This window comes from Falco rusticolus, chromosome 3, assembly GCF_015220075.1.
Source record: "Falco rusticolus isolate bFalRus1 chromosome 3, bFalRus1.pri, whole genome shotgun sequence".
Taxonomy (NCBI): domain Eukaryota; kingdom Metazoa; phylum Chordata; class Aves; order Falconiformes; family Falconidae; genus Falco; species Falco rusticolus.
Genome location: NC_051189.1, coordinates 103,867,611 through 103,880,658, shown reverse-complemented (window position 1 = coordinate 103,880,658; position 13,048 = coordinate 103,867,611). Strand labels below are relative to the sequence as shown.

General features: G+C 52.4%; 1 protein-coding gene across 1 annotated transcript in view; it reads right to left on the bottom strand.

Annotated features, from left to right (window-relative positions):
* SAMD11 (sterile alpha motif domain containing 11) overlaps positions 1-13,048 on the bottom strand; it is a 128,016-nt gene that overhangs the window by 20,451 nt on the left and 94,517 nt on the right. Inside the window, 2 exon segments of the mRNA XM_037380763.1 lie at positions 6,300-6,450; positions 12,131-12,295. Coding sequence (XP_037236660.1) covers positions 6,300-6,450; positions 12,131-12,295 — 316 coding nt within the window.

Here is a 13,048-nt window from a genome sequence, read left to right as displayed (position 1 = left end):
GGCCTGTAGTCTGAGATGGGAGGCTGCACGTGCCCAAACATGAAGGGGTCATTGTACCTCTCCTGGCATCCCCCCCTAATGCTCAGCATCAGTCCCGAGCAGCAGGTAACCTAGAAAGAAAGCAGGTATGCTCATGAATATTTGGGGGACAAGGGACTCCTCTCCCTGCAGGTAGACCAATATTCAGCAGGTGTAGCAGGATACTCACAGCAGATACTCATGCTGCATAGCCCCCGTGGAGCAGCGCTTCACACTGCCTGCGCTACCACAAAGGACAGATGCTTTCTGCCATCCCACAGACCCAGCCCCCTGGCCGTCCAGGCGCGGGACCTGTCAGAGCCTGCTGCTGTCCCCCCCCAGCCCATCTGCCTGATCCTTGGCATGGAAACCTGGCACTGGAGGGAGGGAGTATGACCAGGTCGTGTCCTGGCACAGAGCTGGGAAGACCTCCCAGGCTGCCTGGTACAGATACAGCCAACTGCTTCCAAGGAAGCTTGGAAATGTACTGGCAACCCCAGAGCAAAAAGCCCCAGAGACTTTAACAAGGGCTACTGTGCTTTTAGACGGATGTGCACCAGAACACAAATCCTTGCATGCTTTCTCAGGTACGTATCAGCCTTCAACCCCCCCTCCACACCTCCACCACCACCACCCCCCCCTTAATTTCCTTCCTCCTCTTCTTCCCCTCTCAGAGTAAGGGCTGAATTACAGTCCCATACTCTGAGGATGTGTATTTAGCCGTTGGCAATTACATCTGATAAGCCTTGTCCTTACCTTGCAGAGAGCAATTCTGTGTTACTACATATTCCTCCCCTCACCCCCCCCCCTTTTTTTTTTCCCCCCTAATATGCCAGCTGGAGGCTTGTGAGCAGGGTATTAGGGGATTTGCACTGCATGCTGCTAAATTTGATATGTCCTTTAACAGGAGACAAATGGTTCACAAGGCTTAAAAAGTATCGACTTTTCTTTAACAATAAGCACTAATGGCCTTCAAATAATCAATATTTAAAGTCATTATGAGGTTACACATTATACTGTTAAAATCAAGCCTTTCACTTTAACCCCATCATATCCTCCCAACCCCAGAGCAGTGCTCCCCCCAACTCACTCCAAGCTCAAAAGGAAGGCTCGGAGCACAGGCTGTGACTGGAGATGTGAGAGGGTCAGGAAATGCAGATTGAAACCGGCAAGGCATGGAAATAAATTTAGAACGGATGGAAGAGGGGGGGGAAAAAAAGAATGCATGAAAGCCCTGCTTTCTTCTGCTTTGCATTTGATAGGAAGAGACACTTTAAACCTGAGGTAATAGCCAAGCAGCACACAGCTCCTTGCTGTTTTGCCATCCGCAGACGCTGTCTGTGCCAGGAAGGGAAAATAAATAAAATGAAAGGGCTTTCTAAAAATGGTGTTTGGGATTTCCAGGCAGAGACATGTACTGGCGCTGCCCTTCTAGGGCAGCAATGAGACCTGGACACAGAGAGGGTCTGGTTTATGCTGCCAGGAGAAATCGCTCACTCAAAATCCAAACTGGTGCTAAAACCAAATTAGTTAAATCAGGTCAAGCTCTTTGGCCTTTGCTCTGCATAACATTCAGCCAGCTGGGATCTGGTGAGGCATCCTCCCAGTGCAAAAATCAGAGAAAGAGGGATACAGCATTCAGAGCAGAGAGGGGGATGCAAGGCTGGAGTAGGAGGGAGAATGTGTCCACAGACAACAGGAGAATGTGCCCAAGGAGCCAGGAGTGAAAAGGAAAGCCTCTGCGACTGGGGCGGGGGAAGGAATTAGGTGATGAAATCAAAAATGGTAGCAACAGCAGATGGAAAGAACACAATCCAAAAATCCTTGCTGGGTATTTCAGGCACACCTTTGCACAGAGAAAGACCTCTGGCTGAAGCACAATGTTTGTCAGCTTTCTGCAATGAAAGGGCAAGGAGTGTATCTCTGAGACTCTGCAGCTCCCACTCCCAGAACACTCTAGCCAAAGGGCTTGGCTTCCCAGGACCTCAGCAGATCAGGATGCTGATGGCATCTCACCCAGGTAGTATTCCTTGCTCCTTGGCACTCCTCCTGCCTTCACCCCATAGCTGTCTACGGTCCTAGAAGATGAATTGTGTCCCTAATGCTCCTTATAGACAGCACCAGAGACAGCCAAATACTGTTACCAAAGTACCTGCCCCTCAACACTTGCCCTTTCTCTGACTATCATCTGCCTTCTGCCCCTCCTGTGAAAGAGGGCAGGCTACCCCACACAGACCCCATGTCATATACTGTACGTATGTGAACAAGCTCCCAGCAACTATAACACAGACCTGATGCATCGTATTTAGCCACCAAGCTTCACCACACTCATCACACTGTTAAGCAGCTCATCCAGCCTCATCTGAGAACCCGTGCAATGCCTTTCATTTTCAGGGTATAAAAGTTTTTCTTTAAAGGGGGGTGAATGCAAGTGTTCCCTAGGCTTCATGCACACTAGCCTGCTCTGTGAGAAGCATTCTGCTCATTTCAAGAGTACTATCAGGAGCAAATTCTGCAGCGTGTACAGGGAGATGAGCACTTTGGGTAAGAACATGCCAGGCTAAACGACCCCAGCAAAACCAAGTACACTGCCAACAAAATTTGGAGACAGGATCCAAGGAGTAGGATCCAAGCAACTCTGCATCTCTGCAGGGCACAGCCACCTGCCATTTTTGCAGGAGACACAGCAGTTTGGAGATGGGAAGTACTCCAGGCTGGAGTAGTTACAATGACACCTTTTAGTTGCACCCTCTCCTCTTCCAAGTCTTTTTATAACACTGAACTCAACAATCTTTTCAAACAAACCACCAGGTCCTGGCACTCTGTAATCCAAGTCTGAAGCAATCTAGAGAAGCATCTAGGAAACCCAAACCATGAAACCAAATGGATTCTCAAGCCTGCTGCTTGACTGTACTTTTGGCAAGACATATCAGTTTTACTAACTCTTCAGCAGGCGGAAGCTGGTACAAAGAGGTGAAGAGACCAATACTCTGCTACAAGGACCTCAGCTGCTCCAAGAAAATCCGTATTCAGTGTGTCTGCCTGCACACGTGTGTATCATGTCCTTCAGAGCTAGTGCCCACCTGCCTGCCTTGGGCTTAGTATCATTAAACTTACCAGCCTGTTTCTGACCAGCAAAGATGGATGCTAACTAGTTGAGAAATGTCTGAACGTACCCATCTTCACCTAATGAATGTTTGGGAAGGCTCATCATCCACCTCTTCACACCCGGAAACTGGAAAACTGTATACGTAGCTCCCACTAGCAGGCAAAGGTCTCTGCAGTCCTACCTTTGCAAATCCAGCAGCTCTGCCCTTATAAATAGAACTAGGTCACCAGTATAGGTTTTCCCCCCTTGCTTTACCAGAGATAATGGATGAAGTCTGGAGTGGCCAATTATTCTTGCCCACAAAGCTGCTGCACTAGAGAGCTGACCTGATCCCCACAGATCTCCCGATAGGAAGCTGAAATGGAATTTTAACACCATGCCAAACAGTTCACATCCCCCTGCATCATGTGCTATTACTTCTGCTCTTGGGAAAGGAGATGCCATAAATCTACCTACAGTTTGCCTACGTATGTGAGCCAGCTTCCTCCATTCCCTTCTCCTCTGTCAGTGCCTACTTGAACCTTTTAAAATTTCTATACCTTCATAACAAATGTGCACAGAGGCTGCTTTGATTTATCCTGTTGACAAAGACCACGGCAGCCAAGTACAAAACTCAAGGCTAACAGCAACAGGGAGAATGGAGGGGAGAAATGAACCCAGACAGCGCTTCGCCGCTTAGAATACATGCCCACGGCCTCTCCTGGCATACCTAAAACGCCTGCAGTGCTTTGGCAAAACAGCAAGAAAACAGTTTGCACATGACGGCTCCAACCAGGCCATTTCTGAGTGGAAGCAGAGCGATACATGCCGACCCTTAGTGACACTCAGGTGGCTGCAGACCTCTGGGGAGAAATAACAATCATGTGAACCAACGTCAAGGAGACATACCAAGTCATGGCTATGGGGCAGACTTCTAGCTTCCCGTTTCCCAGCAGGACTCCCCAGCTCTGCTAACAGAGGATTATCACACCTGAGAGCCTGGCCAAGGAGGCAGGCCATGCAGGGTCGTATCACACCCTCCTTGTGGGAGCAGACAGCAGCAGAAAGAACAGGCAGTCCGGTCTGCCATGCCCTTGCACACTGGAAGAAGCAGGCACAAGATGTGCCCAGCCAAGTCCACCATGGTGATGTTTCATGTCGTTTGTCTCAAAGCTCCCTGGAGAACTACTCTGTCCAGGCATTTAGAGCAGGTCCTGTACGCATGGTCCAAGGCAGGAGCAGTGTGGGAAAACAAAACCAGGGCTGATAACATGCTATGAGCTTTGTTTCAGTCTGCAAACTCTTGGACAGAAATGAGATTACAGGAGTATGTAGCACAGAGAAAAAGGCAGCTTCTTTCTTTCATTCCCACCAACACAGCCACAAGTGGGTGCAAGTGTCCTTGCTCTGTACAACATGCTGCATTATACTGCTCTTTGAACTGAGGTGCTCAAAGGCCTTCCCAAACATTCAGTACAACCTGCTTTCAAAATGAGAACCACTATCACTGTGCAGCAAGGGAAAATGAGACACAGAGTGACTTCTGCAAACTTAACCCAAGGTCCTACAGATATTTCTCTCAACATCAAAGGCAGGTCATGCCCCTATGTGTTCCTTTCCCCCACCTCGCCTTGCTAGGATTTTCTCCTCGCTTATGCCAACGCAACTATTCCTAGGGCTGCTTGGAGAACTGAATCAAGATGAAAAGGAGTGGTCTTCCAACTGTTAACTCCTGGCCTTCAGTCTCTGTCCTCTGACCTAGCGAATGACTTCCCTCTCCCTCCAGTAACTGCTGATGAACAACGGCCCTATCTCCAGCCCTCTCCTTAACCTGCTAATAACACCTTCTTCCCAAGTGATTTACTGCTTCCTGGCCTAGCCCAGCTCCATTAGCTACAACACCTGTCTGGCAGTGGCAAGTACCTCTGGATTTGATACATATCTAATGCACGTTCAGGTTGCCCCTCCTATGCGAAGCACCTCACCATAAGCAACCTCCACCCTTCCATACGTGCCTTTTCAGCCAGGCCTCTGGCTGGCCTGGCACTTCTCCAGGCCACACATGGCTGGAGAAATTTTCCTGATGACTAGCTGCACTAAAACTCATCTATCTCTGCATTCCTCACAGGTCTGCCTACAATCCGCATGGACTGCACTGGATTTTATTAGGTGGGTTAGCCAAAGTACACCCTTGTAGGAGAAAGGTTTACCAGGTCTGCCCAGCGCCTACACACTGCAAACCCATTGGTGAGAAAGAAGAAAAAAAAGACAGGATCTCCAAGGCTATAAGGGGGGCGGGGGGAATATTTTAAACTCAACATAAACATATGCGTGCTACAGAACTAATACTGCAGCCTGCTGCCTGCCCCCACTCCAAGATGAAAGCCAAAAAAGTCTAGATACTGGAGTCTTTCATAGCTTGTCCCGTGATACCCAAAGCCTTTGCATCCCTGTGGCTACCAGGCCCTCTCCTGCCTCTGCTGTCCTTGTCAGAAACACACAGAGCTTTAATTTAATTTCCTTCTAAAGTTCTTGATTGAGGAGGGAATAGCTTATGGCACAGAGCAAAATAAATGAGCTAGAATTTCTGGGGCGGGGGGGAAGATTTCTAGCACTCCTATCAGTAGTAAAGGCAAACTGTGCCTCCTTCTTCCTCAAAAAAGAAAATTTCTTTTCTTTCTATTCCATCCTAGAGCATTCCTTCCCTCTCACTATCTGAGGATGCTATACAACGCAAACTTAAAATAATCTTAACTTGCTCTGTGCCAAAGAACAGGTTAGAGTCTAGCATCTGCTCTGGAGATCCAAGGCAGGACTGGGGCCGTTCCCACCGCAGCCGAGACCGGGGCCGTTCCCAGCAGGCAGAAGTCGCCGGCCTGGATGCGGACACACACCGCAAAGCACAACCGCCCCCCGGTGCAGGGACCCCAGCACGAGGCAGCACACCGGCACCTGCATCGCCCTGGGATGCGTTAAGGACCCAGCCTGCCCACCCGCAGGGGCACTGCCGCCCTCACCCAGGGATGCCCTGCTCCTGGACCCTTACGGCACGGGGCACCCCCTTCCAGAGCATCTCCGAGGTGCGGCCCAGCCCGCCCCCCCCCTCCCCGCACCCCTGTGGATGCCGCGGCGGCGGGAGCAAACCCCGCCCCGGGGCGTGGGGCAGCCGCGGCCGGCCCTTCCCCCGCGGTACCTCTCGGGGAAGTGGGTGTCCCTGTGCTGGGGGAGGCCCTGCTTCCTCCGCTGGCTGGAAGAGTTGCTGGCCGAGGGGATGTGCGCTTCCATCGCGCCGGGGTTGCGCGCCGCCGCCGCCGCCGCCACCTCTTGCCGCGCCCGGAGGAGATCTGGGGAGAGGGAAGGGATGAGCTGCTGCCCACCACGGGCCCCCACGGCCCCCCCGCCACCCCCCTCCCCGCACCGGCCCCCCGCAGGCACCCACCGCCCGCCCGCCCTCCGCCGTGGGGGGCTGCTGCGGCCCCTTCGCCTACAGCCGCGCACCGCCCGGCCGGCGGGGCTGCTGCGGGGCTGCTGCGGGGCTGCTGCGGGGCTGCTGCCGGCCCTCCGCGGGCGACAGGGCTGCTGCTGCCAGGGCTGCTCCCGGCCCGGCCCGGCCCACCCCGCAGCCCCTCGGGCGACAGGCTGCGCCTTTGCCCCCCCGTCCCCGCCGCTCCCCGTCCCCGCGGGGCGGGCAAGCTGTCAAGCGGCGGGAGGCGGGGGAGCGCGGCCGGCCCTGCGGCTCGCCGGGCCCGGGCTGCCCCGCGTGCTCACCCGGCAGAGCGGGCTCTTCGCGGGATCCGCCTCCGCCGCCACGGGAGTTTGGCAGCGGAGGAAATTGTGCAACTACGGGAGGGGGTGGATTGCTGTTTAATTGCCTTCCTGTCGGAGGGAGGGAAGGGGGGAGGGAGGAAGGGATTCATGCATGCATGCATGGGGGGGAAGACAAAAAGGAGAGGGAGGCTTCCTACCCGCCCACCCCGCGCCCCCCCGAGCCGCGGCAGCACCTGCCCGGCCGCGCCGAGCCCAGCGGGGCGCAGCACGATCCGCCCCTCGCCCCGCTCCGGGAGCCACCGGCCCGGCCCGCGGCCACCCGCGCCGAGGCGACCCGCAGCCCCGCTCGCCGGGCACCGCCGGTTTTGGCCGGTCCACCCCCGGAGCCCCCTCGAGCAGCATCCCCACCCCACCCCCCCAAAAAAAAAAGCCGCGACCCAGCATCTCCCGCTGCTGCTGAAAGCAGGGGACTGGGTCCCGCTTCCCTCCGTAGCCCCTACCCCCTGGGGCAGGCACCCCCCGCCTCTCACCCAGCCGGGGGAGCCCCATCCATGCTACCGGGTCCAGCTTAGCTGCGGCCACCACGCCTCAGAGCACCGAGGGCTGTTTCCCCGAGCGCGGTGACCCCCCTGCCAGCCACGCAGAGCCTGGGGGATGCTGCGGCTCTGGCCTGGGCAAGGGGGGGGGGGGGCAGCTGGCCCCGGCAGGTCCGTGCCTGCCTAGCACAGCTCTGCTCTAGCAAAGACTGGGCCACAGAGCAGGTGAGGATGGGGTACAGAAAGGGGCCCCTTCCAGCCATAGGCACAGCACCTCCATCAGCAGGTCATGAAGAAATGCACCCCTCATTAACCTGCTCTGCCATGGCACCATCGCAGAACCCTCTACCTATTTATTACATGGGCAGACTGTGCAATGACAGCTTATACGTGTGTACAGTCTTTCCAAGGTGGGTGTCAGTGCAGACAAACTGCCCACATGAGTGCCTTGTGATGGACAATGCAGGCATGGCCAGACACACCACAAGCACAAGTTAATGGGGATCACAGCGTACTCCCAGGAAGAACAGGCAAGGCAGCAAGTACAGTTGGCGTGCTACTGCACTTGCCTTCTTGGGGAACAATGCTGGACAGACCTATGAGAAGGTCTAGCGACACGGACACCCATAGCAGTTGCTCTGGCAGAGGCTTTTTCCAGAATGCTACTCTCACAGTTAAGCACCAGGAGTCCCTTAGTTCCTGTACGTATTTGAAAACATCCCGTACACAACTTGCTTATATCCCACAACAAAACCTTTGCTGCCATTCACATGATGCACAGCAAACACACACACACACACACGCATACTTAGAGGAATCCTCCTTCACACACTCACTGCACACCGCTCTGCAAAAGGAAACCAAAACACAGCTGGGGAGAGGAGGAAGATTTCTCTTAATGAACACACCCTGGTCAGGACCAGCTTGCTCTATGGAGATTTCAAAGCACTCCACATCCAGCAGCATATTAGTCCTCTCCCTGCAACTGATTCATAAAGCTAGGTTAATCTAAGAGTGTCGCATGACCCTGGTAACGATACACTTTTCATCTCCTTGCCTTCCTTTACGCCACCGTGCTGTCTTCCTTTGGTTCTGGAAATCCCAGCCATCCATACTCCCATTAGCCACAAGATGTGCGCAGCTAAGCTTGAGCTTCACCAGTCACTTTTTCAGACATTTTGGCCAGGGCTGAAGCCCCGTGGTGGGGCTGCAAGTTGGGGTGGAAACACTTTTTGTGGGCAGTAAGAATGACATTGGTACCTAGGCTTTTCCAGCCACATTCACGCACATACAATCCCTGTCCCCACATCCCCACAACTGAGGGGACAAACATTAAAATAACATACAATTCTGAACTGAAAAAGTACGTAAGAAACAGTGAAACAACAAACTCTATCAGATCACATAAAAAGCCTAGAGAATTCTCTGAGCCAGGGACCATGCACCTTCAATGTTTATAAATTAATTATCTGAAAAACCCAGGTCACTCCTTATTGCCACAGTGCCTGTAATTTAGAAGTCTGGCATGCAGCCAATTCCAGAAGCTGCATTGATCCTGAATGACCGCAACAACCCCCCACATGCACACCCTCTCCTCTTTCTCTCCCCTCCCTCCCTCCCTCCCCTGCGGCCCTCCCCCCTCACAGAGCCCCCCCCCCCCCCCCCCCCCCGGATCTGTTATTTACAATCCTGTACTCTGACAGTTGGGAAATCAGATTGATTGACAGTGGGACGCTGGCGGATGGAGGTTCCAGGCACAGAGACAGACTGAATTCAGAATGTGGGATGAATGCCACTGGGAGAATGGGGGTGGAGAAGGGGGGTCGAAAAGCAATTAAAAAAAAAGATTTCTAAATTATTAACATTTTTTAAATTATTAATGTTATTGGTGCCTCCATGTGAGCCCGCAGATAAACTGTGCTTTGTACTGGCACTAATAATTTATAGCCCAACCAGAGCCCTGTGGTGTGGAGACAATCCAAAATACACAAAGTTTTGTCTTGTCAATGTTACACGAGAGTCTGTCTGTGCAGACTCCTTCTCTGCCTCTGCCTACCCCAAAACCTCAGTGTGACCCCTCACCTAACAAATGCTGATAAGACAATTTAATCATAATCATAAAAAATACGTCAGGCTTTTAATGTAATGAGCTACTTTGCTCATTACAAGGGGGGAGAAGGGGGTGATAGCAGCTGTTCTGCAGCACACACTCTGCCTGGACGTACATGTTCCATGTGTCCAGCAGCCACCTGGTGCCCAGGTTAAGCGCTCTATCCTGACTGTCACAATACCAGCACGCGCAACACATTTCATGTCGCGTACGTGCTCTGTTGTATTCAACATGGTCTACGCAGACCTATGCGTCACGGTTGAATATGCAGCATTTGCATGTCTGCATGTGTTACCCTTCTGTGCATGGTACATGTTAGATGTTGTCCTCTCACTTACCGTGCTTGTGTTAGTTGCATGAATGTGTGGGAACTCTACACCTACAGTGTGTGGCTTTGTCCCCGCACCTATGTATCATGCTTGCAGGAGCTCTGCAGCTCTGTGAATGCCTGGGGCAGCTGAACACCACACACAGAATCATGTGCCATGTTCACCACGGTGTGCCTAAGCACAGGTTTATGTCGTGCCTTTGCTGATAAGCAAATCCTTACTCCACAGTGGAAGGAATTGCCTTCTTGCCCCCAGAGAAGCCAATCAAATCAAACAGAGTGGAAAGGAAGACAGCCTCTTCATTAAACTAACAAGGAGCCCTGGGGATTTACACTCTAGACCAGAGATTCTTCTCCAGTTCTTGCTGGATGCTTCGCCAACACTGCTTGCACTCCTTACCTGGCTCACCCAGGCAGTACAGGTCAGCCCTCCACACCTTGGGTTGGAAGCAGCAGAGGGGCTACAGATTCATAGTGTTGCTTTTTGACGACACTTCGACCCTCTGCTTCCAAGACTGGAACAGCATCACCACTTCTGTCTCCCTGGCTTTGCCTGACCCAGACAGCTCAGTCACTTCCTGCACGCCCAGCTCCCGCATCAGAGGACTGGGGTACAAGGCACAGCTTTACTCTCGACCAAGCGGAGCCAGTGCCCGCAGCCTTCACTCACCCGAGGGAAGGCGAAGGGGGCTGAGGAGGACATCGCCTGTGGAGGGATGCTCATGGCTCCCGCACTCTGCCAAGCAGTTCCCAGGGTAGAACCTGCAACTGCCTAGTGCCCCCTTTAGACGCAGCGCGGGATGCTGCAGGCAAGCGGGACAAGCCAGCTTCCTCCACCAACGAGGCAAAAGCCACCCGCAAGCCTTCCTTCGATTCACGTGGCACCCATTAGATCCTGGTACTGCAGCACCCTTGTCCCCTCGGGACACCGCTCCAGCCCCAGGACAGCATCACTGGACAACGGTATCTGTTAATGAAGAGGCTGCTGCAGGACTAGGGTTTGGATTTTTCTCCTCATTGCATCACCCTAACTGCACAAGCACCAGCCTCCTTTTAAAGAGCAGAATGGCAGCACCTTCCCTTGAACATAGGTATTGTGCAGAAACACTCCTGTGCTGCTAAACCTAGGAACAGCAGACAGGGAGGTACAGAGGCACCATTTGCACTGTGCACATCAGGCCTTAAATAAAGGGGGGGTCCCTCAGGAGTCCCTAGCACCCAGCTCAACCTCAGAGAAGCCCACCATCCTGGGAAGGTCTGGGGACAATTTCTTAGTGCTGGAAGCCGTGATCTACAGGGTCCTTAGGGCAATGTTCTGAGGAAGCCCTCACAAAGTGAGCATACACCGGGTATGGAAGAGGTTCTCTCCCTTTCAGCAACCCAGCTCCTGGCAGGGGGGCTGGAACTAGGTGATCTTTAAGGTTCTTTCCAACCCAAACCATTCTGGATTCTAATCCTTCCCCTCACTTTTCCACAGCAGACCTGGTTTCAGCTAGCAAAGGACCAGATCAATCCTTGGTGATATAAACGTAATTGCTTTCAGTAGATGACACCATGGGTGAACCTGTCCCACAGACTTCAGCATTAGCCTGCTAAGCTGTCTTCACTGCAACTTCGCTTCACCTACACATTTTAGTTTTCTGTAAAATCACAAGACACCTAATTCTCATTAAGGTGAAAGGTCTTTAACACCAATTTATGCTGTGCCTGTGTGTAGCAACCATATTGCACAAACTTTCTAAACCTACCACCATCAATGCTTAATTAAATCCTGCAATATCATCTTGCTGTTTCAGGTCCTATCACTAAATAGCAGGAGTACCTGGCACTGCCTACCTCTCATCCGCCCTCCCTGCATGTCAACACTCATTTCCCTTGCTCCATACTATGACCCAAGTAAGACTCAGACCACAGATTCTGAATATTCAGATTGACACAAACCCTTGAAACAAAAGGAAGACAAGGACCCTCCTCACTGCCATTGCAAAAAGTAGCGACGGTGCAACTGATGTATTCCAGTACACAAACGCATAGGCCCTGAGATAGCTACAGAAGGTATTTGCATTTATAGATGGCTGAGGGTAGATGCCCCCACAGAGATGGTAGGAGAAAGGGTCTGTAGGATACTCTTTAGCACCACCTGTATTCACTGCATGATAAACACGCAACACTGCAGCCCATAAATCCTCCTCACGTGCACACAGGGGTTAGGGACACCTTACAAGACTTATACAGAATTGGTAAAGCGGGCGCCCTCTTCTCCCATGGGTATGAGCCCGTACCTCCGTGGCTGGGCACCGCCATGCTGTTGGCCAGCTGGTAGAGACGCTGTTGTTGCTGCTCTTCAAAGGTGCTATGTTCATTCAGTGCTGACATCATGCGCCTGTAGTGCTCCTCTGGGGTCATCTGAGTCACCGAGTCCTCAAGCAGAGGCGTGTGGGAGTTTTCTGAAGAGCAGAAAGATTTGGTCTTTTTTCCAGAGAGAAATATAGTGGAAAATCACATAAGTATAGGGACAGTGCAAAGAAAGAGAAAGGGGGGCAGAGGGATATTAGCACACTCTCCCAGAACTATCGGCTGTACCCGTTGAACTAACCTGGTGTACCAAGCTGCCAGGTGCAGCTGTCCTTGTGCCCCCAGATGTACCATTATATGTTGTCAAGACACACCTACAACTTGCTAAACCTCCAAATGTGGGCACACATGTACAATAAAGTCTACAGCTTCAATTGCCATACCACCCCAAAAAAATCATGAACAACTCCCCCCACCCCAAGCAACAAGCACTGCAATATAGTAACACAAAATTACCAGCAAGCTCTCTGTCCCCAAGGTGGCAAAGAGGACAGGCAGGATGAAAGAGTTCACTGAATTCTCACCCTTTCATCTTGGGGGACATGCTTTCTTGTTTTCAACTGATACCTGATCAGACATGTGCCTCTTTCCCCCACCTTTCTGAACACCCACAAGGACACAATAATGTGAGAGATGTTCAGGCACCCAGCGTAGGTGATGCTGAAAACTGCACAACAGACAGTGATGACAGCCCACCTGCCCAGGTCTTGCAGGGATGTCACAAAATTTCAGGTATGTACATACAGCTAAACTCCTTGAGGCCGTTAAAATTACACCCAACATGCCTACCTCTCCATCTTCCCAGAATGGCTGCACAGCTCAGGAGGGAGGGCTTTGAGGAAGGG